Source organism: Synchiropus splendidus, chromosome 2 (genome assembly GCF_027744825.2).
Source record: "Synchiropus splendidus isolate RoL2022-P1 chromosome 2, RoL_Sspl_1.0, whole genome shotgun sequence".
NCBI lineage: Eukaryota > Metazoa > Chordata > Actinopteri > Syngnathiformes > Callionymidae > Synchiropus > Synchiropus splendidus.
Window position 1 is genome coordinate 20,548,355 of NC_071335.1, and position 20,551 is coordinate 20,568,905.

At 43.0% G+C, this 20,551-nt stretch overlaps 1 protein-coding gene across 6 annotated transcripts; it reads right to left on the minus strand.

The window, feature by feature from the left end:
• Positions 1-1,496: 1,496 nt before the first annotated feature.
• Positions 1,497-19,986, minus strand: pecam1b (platelet and endothelial cell adhesion molecule 1b). 6 transcript variants are annotated; one of them, XM_053857602.1, is made up of 17 exons: positions 19,868-19,986; positions 17,487-17,879; positions 15,756-16,046; positions 15,402-15,680; positions 14,716-14,985; positions 14,372-14,644; positions 12,699-12,977; positions 11,491-11,769; positions 9,993-10,094; positions 9,832-9,862; positions 9,222-9,301; positions 6,470-6,517; positions 5,759-5,848; positions 5,440-5,496; positions 4,827-4,849; positions 4,156-4,215; positions 1,498-3,246 (listed from the first exon to the last, which is right to left on the minus strand). In XM_053857602.1, the coding sequence occupies exons 2-17, from the start codon at positions 17,581-17,583 to the stop codon at positions 3,109-3,111; spliced, it is 2,397 nt and encodes a 798-aa protein (XP_053713577.1). In that variant the 5' UTR covers positions 17,584-17,879; positions 19,868-19,986; the 3' UTR covers positions 1,498-3,108. The 6 variants fall into 6 exon arrangements, 5 of the variants coding, with proteins under 5 accessions (XP_053713579.1, XP_053713577.1, XP_053713578.1 ...); XM_053857603.1 differs by lacking the exon at positions 4,156-4,215 and having other exon boundaries at positions 19,868-19,984; XM_053857604.1 differs by lacking the exons at positions 9,222-9,301; positions 9,832-9,862 and having other exon boundaries at positions 1,497-3,246; positions 19,868-19,985.
• Between the last annotated feature and the right edge of the window lie 565 nt (positions 19,987-20,551).

Below are 20,551 nucleotides of genomic sequence, written 5' to 3' on the forward strand. Positions count from 1 at the left end.
TGGAGGTGGCTCAGGTAATTATTTCATTATTATCTAAGTCTAATTTGCATAAAAACAACCACCTGGAACAAGTTGGATGATCAGGTCAGTATTAAAATAAAAATAAATAAATAAATAAATAAAAATAATTTTATATATATATATATATATATATATATATATATATATATATATATATATATATATATATATATATATATATATTGGTGTTACCTCCAGAGTGAAAAATGAAGAGAGTCCTCCATTAATGCAGCAGATGAAAGTCGCTATTAAAATCAAGTTCAGCAGCTTCACAAGAGTTGGTCCAACCAGTTTAAAATAATGAGTAAGAATATGTAAATCAAGTTAGCATATTTGTTCAGCTCTGACTTAGCAACAGAGCACCACATGCTCCCTCCAGATGTTCTCTTGTAAACGTGATTTCAGTAGGAGGGAATTTCCTTGGACCCAGCCATTTGCATTGACACAGGCTCTGTGAAAACATAGCCCTGGTGCTTTCAGGGATCCATATATTTTCTTCTTAGTTTGAAAGAACTGATCACTGCTGTTATAGGAAAGAAGTCTCCAGCACCAAGCGCCGAAGACTCAACCGTAATGATGGTGTCAGAATACAATACAATGCATTACACATACTGCACCAATAAATAAATACAAATGTATGATTATTTATCAGAAATTTGATGGGAGTCGTGGCATAATTCAAATTTGTTCTTGAATTCTGGTCTCAATTATCTGACGGTATCCATGTGGTCTACCTGCTTTATTTTATTTTATTTTTTTATGGACTCCAGCACGTGATTGTCGGCAGAAAAGGTGGATCACAGACTATGAACAGCCTGCCCAAATTCTCTCAGTCTGGGGAGATGTTGAGTAATACTGGGGTTCCCCAAGGCACTCTTTCCTGGCCCTCCCTTTTTTGCTGTGCTATGCTTCAGCCGTGGAACGTGCCATCAGAATTTCTCAGGCAACTGGTGTGTAAAATTACAGAACAGACAAGAAGACCAGACTACAGCTGTGTAAACAATGTAGTAGGTTTACACAAAGTAATTTTCACTCCTCGAGGCTTCACACTTTCGTTGTAAACGGTGGAAAGAGATTGGATTTCACTTTGTTGAGCATTATTTTACATATCAAGGTAACAAACAACCTATAACCAAATAATTTCTTCCTTTTATCACAGTTTTTAAATGAAATGTTCATGGTTTTAAGAGAAAAGTAAATCCAACCTCATTACCCTAACATTAAAAATAAATAATTATTGTGATAATCGTAATTCTGTGTCTCATTTTTAAAGCTTTTCCAGCACTTTTCTCTGCAAGAAAGCTCTCACCATGATGAGAGTGATGAGCGGTGGCCGGAGGTTAATAATATTTTAAATGAACCTGCAGGAAGTCAGCTAATCGCCAGGATGAATGTGGATGAGAGGACAGGATGGAAAATAATCAACACACACAATGTTCTGAGCACATGGACGGAGTCATAACATTAAAGTTTAATGAGGCTTTACTGGGAGGATGACAGAGACCAAGTAATGCACAAACCCATGGAGCCCTGCCTGCTTTTTTTTTTTACGTGGATTGTGTTTTTAAATGACTCCTTGAAACCAGTTGGATGCAGCAACCCTTTCATATCAATACATTTAGTTGTACTTCACCGTCAAACATTGAAGTCTCTTATGTTTACAGCAATGTGTAAATATTGGTTTAGCAAATAAAGACAATGGCAGCTTATTCAGTTCGCTGAGTCTTGTCACATTGCATAAATACACACAGAACAAACAAAACCTCTTGACTGAAAGCCTCAAAAAACCTGAATTGATATTAATAAGCGGGGCCTCTAATTTCATCATGGCTCTAAATGGATGTTGTTGCGTCAGTCACTGTCATGTTGTCTGTCATCACATGACTCACAACCCTCACTTTTCCTGTGCACAGGCAGAAGCATGAAAAATAAAAATCACAAGGTGGAAAACAAGATAGAAATTTAATTTAAAAAAAAAGAAAATAATAGTCTGGGATTTTCCATTAGTTTTAGTGGGTTTGATGTTTTTTTTATTACTTGAAAATACATAGTTTTCATTCAGTTTCTACTGCTTTGTGATAGTTTTTTTTCTCCCAAATATGAGGTATTTGTCAAGTGCATGAATGAAGAAGGTCGCAAAAAACAAAACAGATCAATAGATAGATTCATTTAATTTAAATAGATTTTAAATTATTTAAATATGCCTCTGTATTAGATAAAGTAAGTCGAATGACGTTTTCACTATCATTTTTGTTCGTTTTGTCTGAAAAAGCTTCGTAAACAGACTAGATTGTTCGTTTTCCATAAGCTTATTCACGGGTTTCACAGTTGCACACACGCTCGTCTGCACCTACTTATTGAAGCCAGCAGATGGCACTGTCTCTGCAGCACCGTTTACTGGCCGCTACTAAAGGTGTAACTGCCCAACCTCCCATTTCTCCCGGTTGAAGACGGATATGAACATTGGACGCACAACCCCACTACGTGATGCTCCTCTGAGGATTGGAGGGATGCTGCCCTCTAGTGTAACGAATTGTCACTGCATGCCACACAAACGAACGCTTACTATCATGTAAAGCCTGTTATAACATTAAATTATTTTATAAATATGTCCGTTATATATATTCTACATTCATTTCCTTTGTAGCAAAACCTCCCCCCTTCATTATCTTACTAGAGTATGATGTTACGGAGTGTGTAAAACTAACACGTTCTGCCCCGTCAAAAGTGGAATATAACAAATAAAATCAGGGAATATTAATAATATAATATAATAATATAATAATATTATAATATAAGATCTGTAATGGAGTTACTTCAAACACAACTGATGATGTCAGGTTGAATCATGTGGCAGGTGTTGTTTTGCTTTTTTTTTTCTTTTACTGGATCTCAGACAGCACAGGAAGCCTTCATGACAGATTGAATACACACGACTGGAGCATTCGGTTTCCTTTCATTCCAAGCGAAACAATAAAATTAAAACACAAAACAGTGGGACATTTCTCACAACAGTAGGTTCTTCTAATCCACTGGCGCCGTCAGGGAAACCGGCGCACATCAAGACCATAAGACACACTTGAGGTTTCAAACTGATTCAGAGGTATAGTCAGAACTTGTTCTGATGTTGGGCACAGACGAGTCCTGGGCAGAGGTCACATCAGAGCGAAAGGAGACTGACTCGGGTGGATCGCTGCGGCTGAGCTCCACGTACTCCTCTGACTCCTGCACACACACAAACTGACCCTGAAAATGCTGATGCAGTGAGGAATGCAATCTTATCAGAATGACATTGAAATCACACCAAAGACAATTAATCATTCATTGAAATGACAACAATAAATCTTGCATTTTTTTCAAGCATTATTTTACATATCAAGGTAACAAATAACCTATAACCAAATAATTTCTTCCTTTTATCACAGTTTTAAATGAAATTTAATTCTATCGTCCGTGAAAGTGAGTTTAGATTCGCCGTCAATGCTCCAAATGTGCACATCTCAATATTTGCTAAGCCAGCTTCAGCAGAAAAAAACGAATATGAAAATAAATGACACGATTGAAGTGCAGAAATATACTGACAGGAAAGCTAGGACAAAGTTTTAATCAGGTTAACTTTACTTGTCTTATTATTATTATTATTATTATTAACCTGCTTACTGTTTTTTGGGGACGTAAACTTTGCTTTAATGGACAAAGCCACCACCAACTCATCTTTCCTTTCTCAGTTTAAATGGCTGCGTCCTCTCAGATTCAATGAAATTAATAATAAATAGTCTGGCGCAAACATGCTTCACTTCAGCGTTGTGAGCTTTTAGGAATTACACATTATCTGATACTCAAATACCTCGAGTATCAAGAGTCAAAGAGAACTAATCTGCTAGACAACTGCCAGTCAGTCGAACCCATCTGTTATCAAGACACTTCCTGATGAACAAAACAGTAGCTCATTGCTCACAACTTCGCATCCCCGATTCTTTCCTTCTAATGTGGTCGCCTTCAACTCCATGTAAAGACAAACATGCTGCGGAATTTTGAGTCATGCTGTCGGACCGTGTGCGGCCTGGACTAGAGAGGGTACAGAAGGGGACAGAAGAGTTGATCTGACGGACTGATAAGGAAGGAAATGACAACCTCGCTGCTTTTGTTCTGGCATGGAAACTCTGACAGCCATTTTCCCCTCCGGATAGCAGACTGTGGAGAGTGTGACCAGTAAGACCAGAGTTAGGGGAAGGCGCGAGTTACGTCAAGTCACAGGCAAATGGGTGAAAATGCATTAACAAGAAAAAAGAAAGGGTGCAGACATGCGCCAAGCAGCTCATTTCCTCCAGTATTATGATTTTCAACCCAAAAAAAATTTGAGTGACAGAATACATGACATATCTCAATACTGTTCTAAGACATTCATCTGTACTGCCTGGTTTGTGTACTTAGTGTAAGTGCCATCTTTACTACTTTCTTGTGGATTTCAATACTTTACACTTAGGTACCTCTTTTAGCATTTGAAATATCGTTGATATCATTCTTTTGAAATCTAATGAGCTCAGCGGGAGAGGAAGAAAGTTGGTCAAGGTCACGTGAGAGCAAGAAAATCTTGATCGTGTCTTACAGGATCAACATTAAAATCTGTTCATCTGGGTTTTTTTTTTTTCAGCTATTTTGCAAACCAAACCAGTGCTTTATCCACAGTTCTCTGCATCTTCTCAGTTTGTCTTCATACATGAAATCTGTTTGGACAAACTGAGGCGACTGAGAACTGCATGGAGAGGAAGCATGATAACAACCCACAAATGTGTACTACTCACATATCCCTGAAGGTCAGCAGCACCTGGAGAGGAACAATAGCAGGTCAGTGCAAGTGCTTGGTCACTGTTGATGACTCACATAGTGACTCATCAAAAAGTTAATGGCACACATGAGGTGCAAATTCCTTATAGAAAAAGAAAGACCAATAAAAAAAAAACTTTAAAACTGTGAACTTCACAAGAGTGAGGACCAACATGAGAGGAGAGAACATCTCGGCATCAATACGACCGTGGTGTGAGGAAGTTTCGGGTTATTGTCTTGATAAAAATGACAATCAAATGCAGCCACTGAAACTTTTTTTTTATTAAGGAGGTTTGTTTGAACTGGCTGACAGAGTTAAATTTGAGAAAATGTAAGCAAAGCAAATGCTTGGAGAAGTGAAACAAACAACAACACGAATGAGGGATTTCCACATCCACAGAATTGATATTTTGCTAACACGCATCTACGAATCTAAAAAACAGACCCAGAAAAACAGGTAATAGTGAAACATGTTCTGCTTCCCCCTCCCAATGTGAAGCCCAGTTTTGATAACATTGATTCTGATAGAAGATAGGTGTGTCCTGTCTGAGTCCAGAAACACAGAGTCAGCACTCGCTGTGTTACACTCACCGTGTGAGGACGTCTGGAGCTCACTGTAAACGGTGTCTGTGCCCTTTCTCAGCGGAGCTGTTGGAGTCAAAGACACAAGGCAGACATCAAACAACAGCAGATAACATTCTACATCCATTAAAGAAGAGGAGAGGGGGCACGATCAGAGACCAGGAGGGTAATTAGTTCAACCCTTCCTGTTTATTGGTGTGGAGCGGCTGTAGTTCTGAGCAATTATGCCCCTCCCAGGAAGGTCTTATCTGCCATGATGGAATGCGAGAAAACCAGGATGCACAATGAAAAGATTTTGAGGATGGATTTTGAGAGAGTTGGGGATTACCTCTGGCAGGGTCTTTGGGTTGGGGGTGCACCACCTCCGTGTACTCCACATCTGGCTCGGCGGTCATCGCCCTGCTCTCCACGGCACTGGCTGAACACATAAGAGAGAAACAATACAATATTTTACAGGTTTATTGACCTGTGTTGCTTGACTTTCAGGTCAACGTGTTTACCAGGTTCCATGTCAATGTGAACCTCTATATGGGCCACTTTAAACTGTTCATAGATCATGCAACCTCACAAGTTCTGAACCTTCGCTTCAAGTAACAGCTGGTGCTGTTAAAATAAACCACATCTTACGCTCACATGTTTAGCACCAGAAGACTGTTGGATCCCACCAAATACTGCTGAAGAGCCGTGGTATCACTGGTCATACACCAAAGCACTGGTCCATAAGAGTTTTTGACTTTAACAGTTAACTGGATCCTTTGACTGACTTCCTGTCTGAACGATCCACTGTACTGCAGATGGACAGACAATATAGAAGTGCTGCGTATGTGAAACACCATGGAGGGTTTGACTGGGATCAGTTGTTGTTTTGAGTATCACATGTCGCATGATCAACTTCAATGAATGGACCTTTCACTTGTCGCAAAATCTTTACATTTTTCAACCAAGAAAAGAAAATAACAAAAAATACTTTAATTTAATTTTAAATGTTAGAAATTGGACACGAAAATGTCAATGTGACAAGATGACCATTTTCACAGACCTGCTCTTGACGGACGCTCACTCCAGACGCCGACCTCTGCTCTGTTTTCTGTGGGACACAGAGAGGCAAATGGTTAGTGCCAAGCTATTTTGTATTATGCTGCAATAATGGTGATAACACATGCATTTAAAAGCACCTTCCCCATCACTCAAGGACACTGTACAGAGAAGGAAAATACAAATAAAAAGCAAACAAGTGGAGGATGACAATCTGAAGGCATACTTTTAGGGGCTATGAGTTTTTGGTTGGGATTTGAAGTTTGGGAGAGAGTTTGTGTCCGCTGACTAGTGGGAGAAAGTTCCATAGTTTCTGCTGCCCATGGCAGTGAGATGGCTGTTGGACGACAAGGAAGGGTGACAATGCAGTTGAAGCTTAAGGATGGGTTTGTGACAGACGACAAAGAAAAGTGAGCTACAGCAGAGGAGACGAGGCCCTGAAGCAGAACAGCAGCACTGAGAGAGGTGAAATGGAAATATGCCGACCTGAAACCGGATAAACTATTACATCGATCACACTATTCTTGGACTAAAATACAATGTTAAATTAGCTGTGCAGTCATTACCAGCATCTGATGGAGAGGCGAGGTCAGCTCGCTTTGAAACACCCTGACATGCTCTTGGTGACAGCTTATGGTGTTGAAATGAAGATTCAAATATTAGTCATGTTCCCTCCAACCCATGACACCAGTGGCATGGTGCAGCGATAAAACCCTCAGAGCAGCATTTGACTGTGGCCAGCTGAAGGCTGCGCAACAATCACACCGTCTGGTCAGCATCTTGATGTGCCACACCTGCGAGGCCTCAATTAAATCGTCCAGCCCTTTTCCTTCTCCAAACAAGTTGTCTCACTGGAACCAACAGTCCCGAGGGAGGGCTACATGGAAAATACCAATGAGAGCAAGTGGCTCAAATACCATGAGCTAAAAGAGAGGGGGTCATAACAACTGGGTTTACGTTTGCTTCAGAGCTCTGGTTAAAGGTGGTAAAGTTAGCAATTTGTTTTGGTGATATATATATATATATATATATATATATATATATATATATATATATATATATATATATATATATATAGGCAACACCTCAAATCCTAAATGCAAAAATAAGCCGAATATTCAGCAGTGTAGACGGCACTGTCTGCAGAACGCTGCAAACAGAGGAAGTCTTCTGCTGACCCTATTGTTCAAGCCGCTGAAGGAAGTCTGTGTTGTGGATTCCATGAGGAAACAAATCAAACCACTCTCCTGTTGGCTGCGGTTTGTTTAAGTTGTAATTTAGGGACGTCAGCAGCAAGTGAAAACATGCCGTACACACAGGAAAATATCACCATAGATGTGAAATAACAGTAATGAGACATTTCTAAATTAGACCTCTGTTTATTCTATTAGTGCCTCTTCTCAGGGATCAACCAAAATATACATATTACAGTCAGTGTCAAATGTATATATAAGTGTAAATGTACAGAGACCAATGACAATATACAGTCATGCAGACATGGACGACAACCAGGCATGGACAGACACTCGTGAGGAAGGGAGAGGGAGCAGTGGGTCGCAGTGACAACATTCACCAAACACCAGACGCTCATTCCGTCATCTTTTCAGTCTCTTGAAAAGTTTGTTTGGATCAAATTCCTGTGCCTCAACGGCACTTGTGCTACACTGATGCCAAGATACTGTAGCTGCTTCTGTTGTTGGTTTCATTGGGCAGTGATGTCACACTATCTCGCGTCCCATTGGTCACTCTCCCCTCCAAGCCATTATAGCGCAGCACTCCATCTGAAAGAAGACGATAACCTAAGACACGCCCCTTGACAAGTCAGACACCCGAGTTCCACACGCATGCACATGTCAGTGTACCTGCGATCACCAGCAGTCCAGTTATGACAACATGCATGTTAGACGCCGGCAGTGTCGGGGAGACTTGAACTACATGTAGTTGAACTACATCGCTTCACTAACATTTGTTGTAACTCATAGCTAGTTTAACTACATTCATACTTTATGCTGTGTCAAGTAATTCAATGACGGTTATGTATTTTTTGGAGGTCAACCACAAATACAAATTGGCAAGTAGCATGAAATAATATTGTTGCGACATGAAATAAGTTCCTTAAATCACATTTACACTCGCTACTATTGTTCTCCCAACTATAGTCGCCCCTAGAGAACAAATGTCACCACACTTAAATATCACAAACGTGAGTTAAGGATGGCTCAGGCCTATCGGACAAACCATGGATATATTGGAGCACGCCCTTTATGTTGTATGTATCGACACGACTAATGTGTACCTGGATGTATATTGTTCCAGCATGTATGACTTCTTTTTAACCTATTTTATTTTAGATTTAAAAACTATTGCAGGCACAACTACATGATATGCAAAGTAGTTTCCCCAACTGTGAGTGCATGAATCACCATTAGATTGTTAAGACAGCACATTCTCACTTCGAAGGCATCACCAGTCTTTTGCGTCCAATGTTGACACAGAGGTCGGCCTTCCACAGCTAGTTTTCAAGTACGGAAACACCTCTTGGCTTCATGTTATGGCAACCCCTACTTTTTTTTTTAGACATCAGGAGATGGAGTCAGTTGAAAGCCTAATGAGTCACCATGAAAAAGGCATCCCAACGGGACGTCCGATCCTGAATATGTGAGGCCTCAGGAGTTAGAATGCGTGGGTTGTGATGAAGGTGGATTTGGTGTTAGAGGTTGATGCGTCGCACACAAAGAAGAGTAAATCCAAACTACCTGGATCTGCGTTATGAACCTCATTGTTGAACGTAAAAGTCTCGGCTAAAGTGTCATCTGAGTTAGGGCTCGAAGGCTTTCTGAGAAACAGGGAAAAGAAAGTCAAACTTCACCGAGCATCAAACTGTTGGAAAACCTTTTAACCAGTCCATTTGTTGGTACATATATTCGATACCTAGAATCATTTACATATTAGCTAACAGAAATTCACCCAATAGACTTTCTGGTGAAACCAATTTCCTCTTCTCAAGCAATGCTGCGGAACTCTAATATTAATCGAAGAGTTATCTTTTTGTCTTGATCTGCTCTCCATCTGATCAAGAATTTGGGGCGTCAAGTCAAATATTAGCCTTGAAAGTGGGAAGTAAACTTGAAAGTCATTTTTACGTATCAAGATTGTCATCTTGAGTGACTTATTTTCATTATTTTGAATAATCTGAATCAATTCATGGAACACAGTTGGTATTAAATCACATTTTTTTCTTGCTTCATCCCTGTATGGATTTCTGATCGACTCCCCTGAATAAACCCTGACTGCCTCATCCCTCTGGCTCTCACTTCCTCACCACAGCACATCACATTCAGGACGAAATGAGTCAAGCCAACTCACACTGATAATTCAGCCGCTCCCTCTCTTTTACCTACAATCAGAAAGGAGAGGAGAGACAGACGGGAGGGCGAATTGGGGATGGGCAGGAAGGGAGCAAGACCGTGCTTTTGCATGTTATATTTCTGAGGATCTATTGGTTGGATGACTGACAGAGCTTCTACCTCTTCTGCTCGCGAAGAATCCCACAGCGACTGCAATCAGCGCCACCACCAGCAGTGAGACGGAGGCCCCAATGGAGACCTTCTTCCACAGAGCCATGCGGACTGCAGCAGACAGAGAGAAAACAATTACAGGCTGATATGAGAATGATAAAATCACACATCTTCCTTCAGACCCAAAAGCTTGTTTGACATTTGGTTGTGGAAGGTACAGGAGAACATTAGCTCCCAGTTCTCCACCTGAAGCACAAATGCACCTTATGATAGGAAGTGATCGATACCCTCTCAAGGACTTGCCTCTGGACTGGCAGATAGTGAGTGAGTGAGCTCCTTTTGTTGAAAGCCTCCATGGCGAGGTCTATCCCCAGTCGAGTTGAAGCAAACCCTAGACTGACATTGCAGGTTCATAGGAGGTTGGCCAACCAGTTCAGTTGTTTTATGGGCATGAAGTTGGGTTTGCCTTTCCAGTAAGAGTTGTATTCCACAGAGGCTGCCCTTTGTCCCAGGTTCTGTCCATAATATCTACAGGCAGAAAGATGGAGTGCACTAGATGGACACGCACTCCAGTCTTGCGCCATGAACTTCAGCCATCAGACTTGAGGAGCGGTATGGGGAAGATGTCAAACTCTAGATGGCCTCTAGGAAGCCTCCTGGACACCACCCTTGGGCACTATTTCTTAGATGGCCTCCGAACACCTCAGTATTCCCCAGAAGAGAGGGAGGTCTCTGGGAAGAGGAAAATCTGGGTCTCTTTGTTCCAGCTGCTACTCGCCCAACCATAACTCGGTTGTAAGTGTAACTTTTGTGACTACTTTAAGTGGGTTTCAGGCATCAATATCTGACAGTGATCTCTGATAAGGTGGAGACGATTGACCGGGGTGATCTGTGACAGAAGAGAGCCAGCTCGTGTGAGCTGTACAGGACAGTAGTGAGACTTACCATGATGTACAGTTGAGAGACAGCAGCTATGACACACACAAGAAGCAGAGTTAGAAGAATCAGAGTAGAGGATGCTCAGGTTTTCATTGGGAGTGACCATACACCAGAGGGACGGCTCGAGGGCACAAGTTTGGAGAGAAAGCCAGACAGGCCAGACTCTGATGGTTTGGTTATGTGGAAGGAAGCTTTGGAGCGTTCTTGAGGAATGTTAGTGAAGGTAAAAATAAGGAAATGAAGAGGTGTGACGAGGGAGAAGCGGTGGAATCTGGTTATTAGCCAATTAAAAAATGGAATTAAAAGATAACAGTCAAGCCGGAACACATAATATTTGTAAACGCAAACCTTCACTAAATGTCATGTCAGTCTTAGTTAAGGGTTGTGTAATGCCATGACACATAAACACCTTCGGTGAGGCAGAATTCCAGACAAATCAAAGACTTCTGCCGCCACTGATCCAAACAGTTCCAGCTTGACTCATAGGTCATTTGCACAAGTATTTATGTGGAATGTTGCCAACGTCGGAAAATGTCTGTGAAACAAGGTTGTAGGTTTTCTTTCTCACCAGTGATCACAACTGGGGCACTTCGGACGACATTATTAGCGTAGTTGATGGCCTCGCAGATGTAGGTGCCACTTTGCCCTGTACGCAGACCCTTGATCAGGTAGTGCGAGGTATTTTTATCCGATGTGTTGGTGGCAAGTGGCTCATCAATCCCCACGAGGTACCACTTAAAAGTGACCGGTGGTGAACCTTTCACGCCACAGATCAAATAGAGATCATCATCTTCGGAAACCTCAGACTCGACAGGGATGACGGTCAAAGTAGGATGTGACAGAGGAACTGGGGGAACAAAAAGAAAATGGGTTTGAGTGATAAATGATGCGGGGAGAGACAAAAGGCCGCTTCCAACTATGAAACCTCTTTGCTACTAATAATGTCGGACAATCGCTATCAGCATCAACAGGCTTCACGAAACAGTGTCCACATTTTCCACCACCACCAGATGGCACTATCTGCTCCAAGCGCTTGGGATTTGAACAACCATTGCAATGAAACCTTAAGTCATTTTTTTTGCCTGAGAGCGCCACCTACTGAGGTCTGAAACTGAGTACACTGTTTCGCGAAGCCTTATTTGCCCATCACGACAATGAGGGAATTTTATGTCAACTGTGGTCTGTTTCAACCCAATTTCCCCCGAAGGTGGGAACCTGGAAGCGGCTCGCAGGCTGAGTGGAAAGGAACTAGAATCGTGGTTGAAACAGACTAGTGTTCCGCCGATCCAAAGCAAGCACCGCTCATCTGTGACTTGACACAGTCAACAGACAAACAGAGCCCCAGAAACATCAGGACAAAAAAAACCTGCCTTTCCCCCCTCATCTAAAGCTTCTCCTTTAAACATATACTGTATGTTGTGCATGTGCTGACTTTAAAAATGGCCAGATATGCTCCGCCACTTGCAAACCGTCCATGTTTACAGGCACTGAACACGCTCACTGTGCTTGACGTCATCGTGTCCAACACATTTAGTTCACACTGGAGACATACAAGTGGCATTTGATTGGAAATGTGAACAACCTTGCAAAAATGTTTCCTTCATAAATGAAACACTTTAGGCAGCTTTAGACTCAATGCTGGTTTAGTTGGCTAAGATGCCATGTTAATGAACACTGGTCTACAACAAAAACATGCTGGATTCAGTCGGAGTTTGTGCCGTTTTAATATCACAGTTATCATCAATAACATACACTTCAACATTTGTATGTACCTACCGATGAGAGTGTCGTTGAGCTTCGTGCTGAGGTTTTTGATCCCCTTCTTGTTCTGTGCCTCACACAAGAACTGCTGCATCTCTTCAGAACTGCTGACGGTCACTGTGAAGATGGCCTGCTGCTCGGGCCGGCTGACCGTGAAGTAGTCCACAGGCTGGAGGTCCTGATAGAGGGTGTAGTTTATGGGCAGGCTACCAACATCTGACTGGCAAAGGATCCTGAAGGGTCGACCCTGGACCGCTCGCTCCATCACTGTCATCTTGGGAGTGGAGACATGAACTGAAGAGGAGAAAGGACATCAGAATCAAAGCCTTATTCATTGAGAGTGATGACGTCACATTGCTGTTACTGGATGTTTTTTTTTTAAGTAAATGACACTGTAAATGGTGTTATTTTTTTAAACAGCCTGAATCCTCAAACAGTGGGGTGCGACGTGGGGGGAGGAGATGCATGTGTTAGTGTTGAGGCTGTATGAAACGTGACGTTCAGAGTTATAAACACCTGATGATTTTGTACTTATTTGTACTGATTTATTCACCACCCAGTCAGGCAGTTTTGAATCACCAGGATTGACATTGCATTTGGAGTGTGTTATTTGTGTTGTTTGTCTCAATGTAATTTGTGTTATTTGGTGATATTCTCACCATGTCATGATAATTGGGTGGGTTTGAGCACCGCCCGGATGATCGGCGAGATCTTGCAGGACCAGGCGGCTGCTGCCAAGGTGATGGCCAAGGGGGACACTCTAGCAAGAAGACGTTCTGGAGGTTCTAGTGCGTCGCTTTAGGTACGGAATTTGGGATCCTGATACACGACAAATGACGTCTTCCATTTGTCATTGAATGGTCGAGGTCTTGTTAAGGTTTATTTAAATACCACCTCATATTTCCTTTACATTTCAAGACTCATGATCTGATATGATTTGCAGATGTGAAATGCCCAACTGAGATACAGTTGTCCAAGAGTGAAGAAGGCATTGACTGAGCCAGCCTCTGTCCACAGTTCCACTGTCTCTCTGCGAGTGTTTTATGAGTATCAGTAAAATACAGGTTGCCTCCAGGCGAGTGTGGACGACGACACTTGGCGTGCAACAAAACACAAGAACGCACAAGAACCTCCAGAGCAACACCTTCTAGAGTTGACCGTCACCTCGGCAGCTGCCCTCTGGTCCTGCAAGAACTGCTCAGACGCACCAAAATCATGTGATATTATCATGAAAAGAACAAGATAAGTGTCACGAAACACCACAATATTATAACAAAATATGATACTGATTTGAAGCATTAATGTAGGGAAGAGCACACACAACATTTCCAAGAAGAGCTATGAAATTGATATGGCTGATACTTGCGACAAACACATCAATAGCAATTTATCTTCTATAAATTGAGTTACTTTGGTTGCGATTTTTTTTTTTTAATCCAACACAGTTTTGTAAAACTCCCCATATTATTATCACATTATTTTCCTAAATATATTTTTTCATTTAATAAAACCTTATACAAAAATTAAATGTTTTAAACATTGAGCTCTTTCATAAATTGCCAGGATCACACTTTAGTCAACTGTGTCAGGAATTGAGCTAATTTCAGGGTCAACAGAACGCGACTTCAGAAAACAACACAGAACGCCAATAAATAAAGCTGAAGCAGACTTGCTTCACTGACACTCACCGTTCGGACGAATCATCAGTGGCAAACTGGATTTGATGATGTTTCTGGCAGCAGCAACACAGGTGGAGTTAAAGGCAAATGTGGGGGCGAAGCCATGAAAAACCCCAACATGCTGTTCACGCATGAACTCTGCCGCAGGCTCCAGCGAGTAAGTCAAGTCCTCTTTGTTGATCCTCTCTGCAGCAAAGCTTTCACTTCTGCATGTCAGTGTCATCGGATCCTCTGGAAAGACTTCGGCAGGAGTAACAGTGAGTGTCGGTGCTGAAAACAGGTCTGGACCGACAAACATTTCATCAGGTTATAAAATATCACACTCACACCAGACGGCCAAAAAGAGCACCTACCCATCACTGAGACCAGTTTCTTGTCTGATTTATGTATTGTCCCCATGATCAACCAGCACTCAAACTCCCTGGAGTCTTCAGCCATCACAGTCATACTGTAGTCGATTCTGTTGCCTCCATAGCTGAGAGGTTTCGACCCGTGCCAAAGGTTCAGGACGATTTTGTCTCCGTGGTTCAGAGAGGTCACGTAGGTACATGATAAGTTGAGCTGGTCTCCTTCATAGATTTCTCCCAGGGGGTTAATCTCCAGAACTGGACTGATGCCAAGATCTGAGGTAGGAAGATGAAACAATGATCAGTCTCGTTGACTCATCAGCTTCATTCATTCACCCTAACTTTGCTTGAACTTTCACATCATCCAGGCATTTAAATAAAGAGCTGCTACACTTCCAGTCGTTTCCACATCATAGATTGAGCGGTGCAGTCAAGTCAACACTGTGATTCCTGGCTTGACTTCAGTGCTCCTTGTCTCTCGGCTGTGTACAAATCTGTCCACTTCTCCTATTTCCCAACAGGATCAATTCCAGAACCGTGTCGGTGTGAAGGGCCTCTGAGACACAAACTTTCTAACACTTACAAATTGATCCTCTCTGGGACCTGGTTTTGAAAAGTTGGGGATTCAGTGATGAGATGAAGGTTCTTGCTAATGTGAAGTTTGATGAAAGAGGTTCAGAAGCACCACCAACCTGTTACTAGGACAGTGACTTTGTTGCTCTCTGCCGAGTTGGTCGAAACATCCTGGACAATGACTTCATAGGAGCAGTGAATCGTGTGGTTGCCAGCAGTCATCAGTGTGTAGTTAAACTCTGCGTCGTTGGTGTCGACTCTTTTCTCCAGGACATATTCAGAGTTGTCATAAAGGTTGAAAATGAAGCGTCCTGTTTCACCAGGGGCTGTGCACCGAGCTGTTAGCACCTCCCCTTCAGTCAACTCAGTGCTGTCAAGCTGAAGCTGTGGAGTGGCAACTGTGGAAGTAAGCACGTTTACAAGTCACACTCTTGCAGAGCAACTTCTCCAGCTTTTCTGAGAAGAAAACTAACCTCTTACTAACAGGGCCGTGATGTGACTGGTGACCTCCACACCCTGGACGTCAACTTTACACCAGTACCTTCCCTTGTCGGAGATCTGCACCTCAGTGAGGGGATGAAGAAGGTCTTCAGAGCTGCTGGTGGTCTTGGTGTAGATGGGAGCAGAACCCTTGTAGATGGTGTATTCTCGACTCAGACCCTGGGCACCGTCAACCACCGCCCGGCATCTCAGCATCACATCTGTTCCACTTATCACCTCAGAACTGGGCTCGATCGTCAGATTGACTTCCCTCACACGTGGGACTGGAGAGGGGATTTAGAACATGCGTCAGGAAATCTGCGACTATTAACATGCAACTGAACTGTCATACAAAGTGTTCAGAAGATTTAACGTACACACAATTAAGAGTGCATACTACAAAACCACCAGGAATCCGCTCAACTGCAGAAGTCAACAATTACAAACAAATAAAAACAAGAAAGACACTCAACCCCCACTGAAGACCCCCCTCTTCTTGCCCCTCAAAAGACTGTTCTACAGAAGAATAGAAACAAGAAAAACACAACCCGCCAATATTAATTTCATCTGCATAAATAGTCTTTATATCAGGGAATAAATATTTAATACTAGTTTTGTAAACCATATAGAAACTTTCAAAATACTTTTTTTTTTCAAAATAAATCAAGAACTGAATTGGTACAAACTACAATTTGTTTAGTAGAATTCATAGATTTGTTTTTAGTTTGGTCTCGGTCTCTGTTAACTCTGGTGTCGACACGGTCTTGGCTACAACACGAATAAATATACGTCGTCATGAACATGTTTTTACCAATGACAAAGATATATTATTTTAAAATGAGTAATTTGGAGGTAGAACAAAAGATTGTATGGCGGACAAACGGTCCCCATGATTGCAAAAAACAATGTATGGGGAAACACTGCTGCGCTCCTCTCCCCTCACACTCTCCATAGAAGCCGGTCAGAAGCCCAACTTCAAGTTGTTTTTCTAACCTGAGGCGCCAACAGAGCTAACGGCTACTGTGACGCCTCACTTCAAAACTTTATTGACACTGGTAACACTATCAAAGTTTGCTCTGTGTAAAAGTTGGCTAAAAACTAAATGTAAAAAGAAATAAACAAACATATAAATGAGGTCCAAAAAGTGAGAAAGAAAGAATAATTATTGTGTATCTGAGGCAAAGATTTCTCCGGAAATTCCCCAAGATTGTGATAAAATCAAAACAAATATAAACAAAAAAAAACAAAATAGCAGAGTGTCACAAAGATTTTAAGAAATTAAATGGATTTTCTACAGGTCTTTCAACTAAGCACAACTGAGCTTTGGCCGAGGTTCCATTGGTGGTGCGCCTTCAATGAACCAAGTGTGTTGTGGCTTAAAACGGTTAAAAACACTGACATCAACGAACAGTTGTAGGAGGGTCTCAGGCGACCACAGTCAGAACCGTGCTTGAGAGAGAGATCTGAACAAAATACATGCCAAGATTTGCAGAATTGTCTTCTAAACTTCAGGAGTTATTTTGATTGGTCAAAAAAAAGTTTGACTGAACCACAATAAATCAATGTTCCATATTTATAATGTATTTTAGCGTGAAATGAATTGGATTATAACAAGAGAATGTCCCTCATGTTAGTATATGACGCTCCATACTGGTGAACTAAACAGTTCCTCCTAAATTAATTTACAACAGTAAAACTGAACCAGACTGGCAGTTTATACTCACATATTCTGCTCGCTGTTCCTCCCGGAGGCTGGGCTGAAGCAGGGGCAGAGAACCAAGCCAACAGCAGTGCACCGGCGATGAGTCGCAGAGAGACCATCCTGTCTGATCCAACGCTGCTCAACTGCCCGTGAAGGTGTGCGGCTGATGCATTTCAAACTTGGTAAACAAGTTGGGCAGCAGTGGGTGGTCCAGAGACGGGACGCTTTATCTCAGTGACTCACTTAGGAGCCCAGCCAGCACTCAGTTTTGGTTTCACTGGTCAGGAAGTGACTCTTTTCCTCAGGATGTCCACGCCGCCCAACTCCACTGTTGCAGAATGTTGGTGCAAGAGCGAGGTGGCCATCACAGTCAGGGGGTTGGAGCCAGAAATGGTCAGCCAGGTGACCTTCGATGCTAGGTGACAGCAGAGGTAGAATCAGAGAGAGACCAGAGTCTGGTGGCTTTCTCAACGCAGTCATCAAACCTTTCACAACAGACAGCCACCTTCCTCCTCACTTCAGTTTAAACTCAAGTTGAGGTTCAAGTTGACGTCCAAACTGTGGTTCCTAGTCTACTGACATGATACAAAGGAGAGGAGTGGACACTGGGGGGATTCTGGATTTCTCACATGTAGTAATGGGAATTGTGTATTAAACAATATTAATTATCGTTGGAATTGCTTGCGCTACTAATAAGGAAGGAATGCTGAGTGGAGAGAGTGTGGTTGAGTGTACGTAAGAAAGAGAGAAGTTACAGATGGTACAATGGCGGGAGCGAAGCACACTGGAGGCCTGAACAAACAACTTGTGGGTGGGTCCAATGTCAGACGGAGGGGGCTGGAAAGTATCATCATCTCCAGGGCTGGAAGGAGCTGGTCCTGATGAGAGCGACCTGGGTCCGGAGGAGGAGAGCATGCTTTGCGACCGTTGCCACGGTTACAAGGGAACCAGCGACCGACAATGGCGACAACGACTGCGGACCAATTAGACAAGGACAGAGCCCATGTGTATAAAGGGGTGAAGACAAGACAGTTTAGTCAGGTGTAGTTGCTGACCCAGCATTCTGCATATGTATTAGACTCCTCTGTCAGGGAATACATTTCTTGAATCTAACTTGTTGGATTCTTCTCATCCTCACGAGTAAATGGACGCGCAGAGATACACGGGAGGTGTATTTCCAATAATAGTGGTGGCAAAAATGGTACCTATAAGGTTGTCCCGGAAGACAACTAATTTTAAAGTCCTCTGGTATGAACATTTAAGATATCATTTTAAACTAAAGGAATAATATTTCTAATGTTTCTGGATGGTTCTGTTAAAGGGAATGTCTTGCCATCTAGCAGGTGACATGCTAGAACAGCACCTTGAGAATCCTTTATTGGTAGGTAAACGTCCGACTGTCTGGAGATGGAGAAGTTAGGTGGTCCAGATTTTGGGTAGTTTGGACAAGTGGAAAGGAAAGACATGGATCATGTCGCAGAATGTTAGCAATGGAAGTACCAGCAAAAGAAAAAGGGGAAGACAACTACTGAAGTTCATGCATGTCATCAAGGAGGACAAGAACGCAAGTAAAGCTGCAGGCCCTGACAACATTCCTGGGCGACTGATCAAGGAACGTGCAGACCAGCTGTCCCAAGTGCTCACGGACATCTTCAACACCTCTCTGATCCAGGCGGTCGTCCCCCCATGTTTCAAGTCGGCCATAATTATTCCAGTGGCCAAGAAACCGACGACCACGTGTCTGAACGACTTTCGCCCCGTTGCACTAACATCCACCATCATGAAGTGCTCAAGAGGGTGGTGAAGGACCACATCGTGTCCACACTCCCCGCATCATTCAACCTGTTCCAGTTTGCGTACCAGCCGAACCGCTCCACTGAGGACGCCATCTCCACTGCTCTCCACCTGAGCCTGGAGCACCTGGAGGGGAAGAACACTCTGGTTCGGATGCTGTTCCTGGACTTCCCAAAGGGCCCGGTGCACAAAGTGGAGGCCTCCATGTGCAACTGGCTGCTGGACTTTCTCACCAACAGAACCCAGTCTGTCCGAGTAGGAAGTAACACATCAAGTGTCATCTCCCAGAACATCGGCTCCCCTCAGGGATGTGTCCTCAGCCCACTGCTGTTCACACTGCTGACCCACGACTGTCGCCCCCAGTACAGCAGCAACTACATCATGAAGTACGCGGACGACACAATGGTTGTGTGTCTCATCCAGGACAGTGATGAGCTGGCCTACAGGCAGGAGATGCAACATCTGGTGGACTGGTGCAAGGCGAACAATCTGGCCCTGATTCTCGACAAGACGAAGGAAATTGTTGTGGACTTCAGGCGATCGAGACCCAGCCATGCCCCTCTTTACCTCAACAACAGGGCTGTGGAAGTGGTGAGCTCAACCAAGTACCTGGGTGCGCACATCACAGACGATCTTAGCTGGTCACTCCACACCTCCTCCCTGGCTAGGAAGGCAGAGCAGCGTCTGCACTTCCTGCGGCGGATGAGAAGAGCTGGTGTGTTGGTGTTTGAGCCTCACATGTACCTGTAATTGATGACGTAGGACACAGGGTGTGTTGTTCTAACGTGTACTGTATGCAGCTGAAGGAAAGTAAAGACAAACGCTTGTCACGACTGATCAATATGACATGGCCTCAGGAGCAAAAGCAGAAGATGAGATTGGTGCCGTTTGGTGGACAAAACTGTTGTGCAGTGTGAAAGAAGTTGTGACGCAGGTGCCAGATTTATAGGGAGGATTCAATATCCCGCCAAGTTTATACACATTATGTCAAACAACAGCGCCCCCTTGAGGAGGCTGCTTGAAGGTTTTGAACACCTTAAACAGCTCCTACTCTGATATGTGATGACAACGAGCCCAGAAACCTAATGTAACCTCAGTTTTATGAATATGTGCGTAGCCCACTCCCCATAAGCCCCTTGTCCTCCACAGCTCAGACTCTTTTTCCGCTCAGCCTTTAACCTGTGATCATCATCGGATGCTAGGTTCGTAGTAATCGTTCCTGCAAGTCATGTGAGTTTGATCTTGTTGCTCCAGACCATCAACCGCTCCTACTCTGAAATATAATGTCAACAA

Coding starts and splice junctions, on each gene's coding strand:
- pecam1b (XM_053857602.1), bottom strand. CDS start 17,583: ATGGTCTCTCTGCGACTCATCGCCGGTGCACTGCTGTTGGCTTGGTTC. Junction 16,047..17,486: donor AGGAACAGCGAGCAGAATAT/GTGAGTATAAAC, acceptor TCCCCTCTCCAG/TCCCACGTGTGAGGGAAGTC. Junction 5,497..5,758: donor ACCCAAAGACCCTGCCAGAG/GTAATCCCCAAC, acceptor TGACTCCAACAG/CTCCGCTGAGAAAGGGCACA.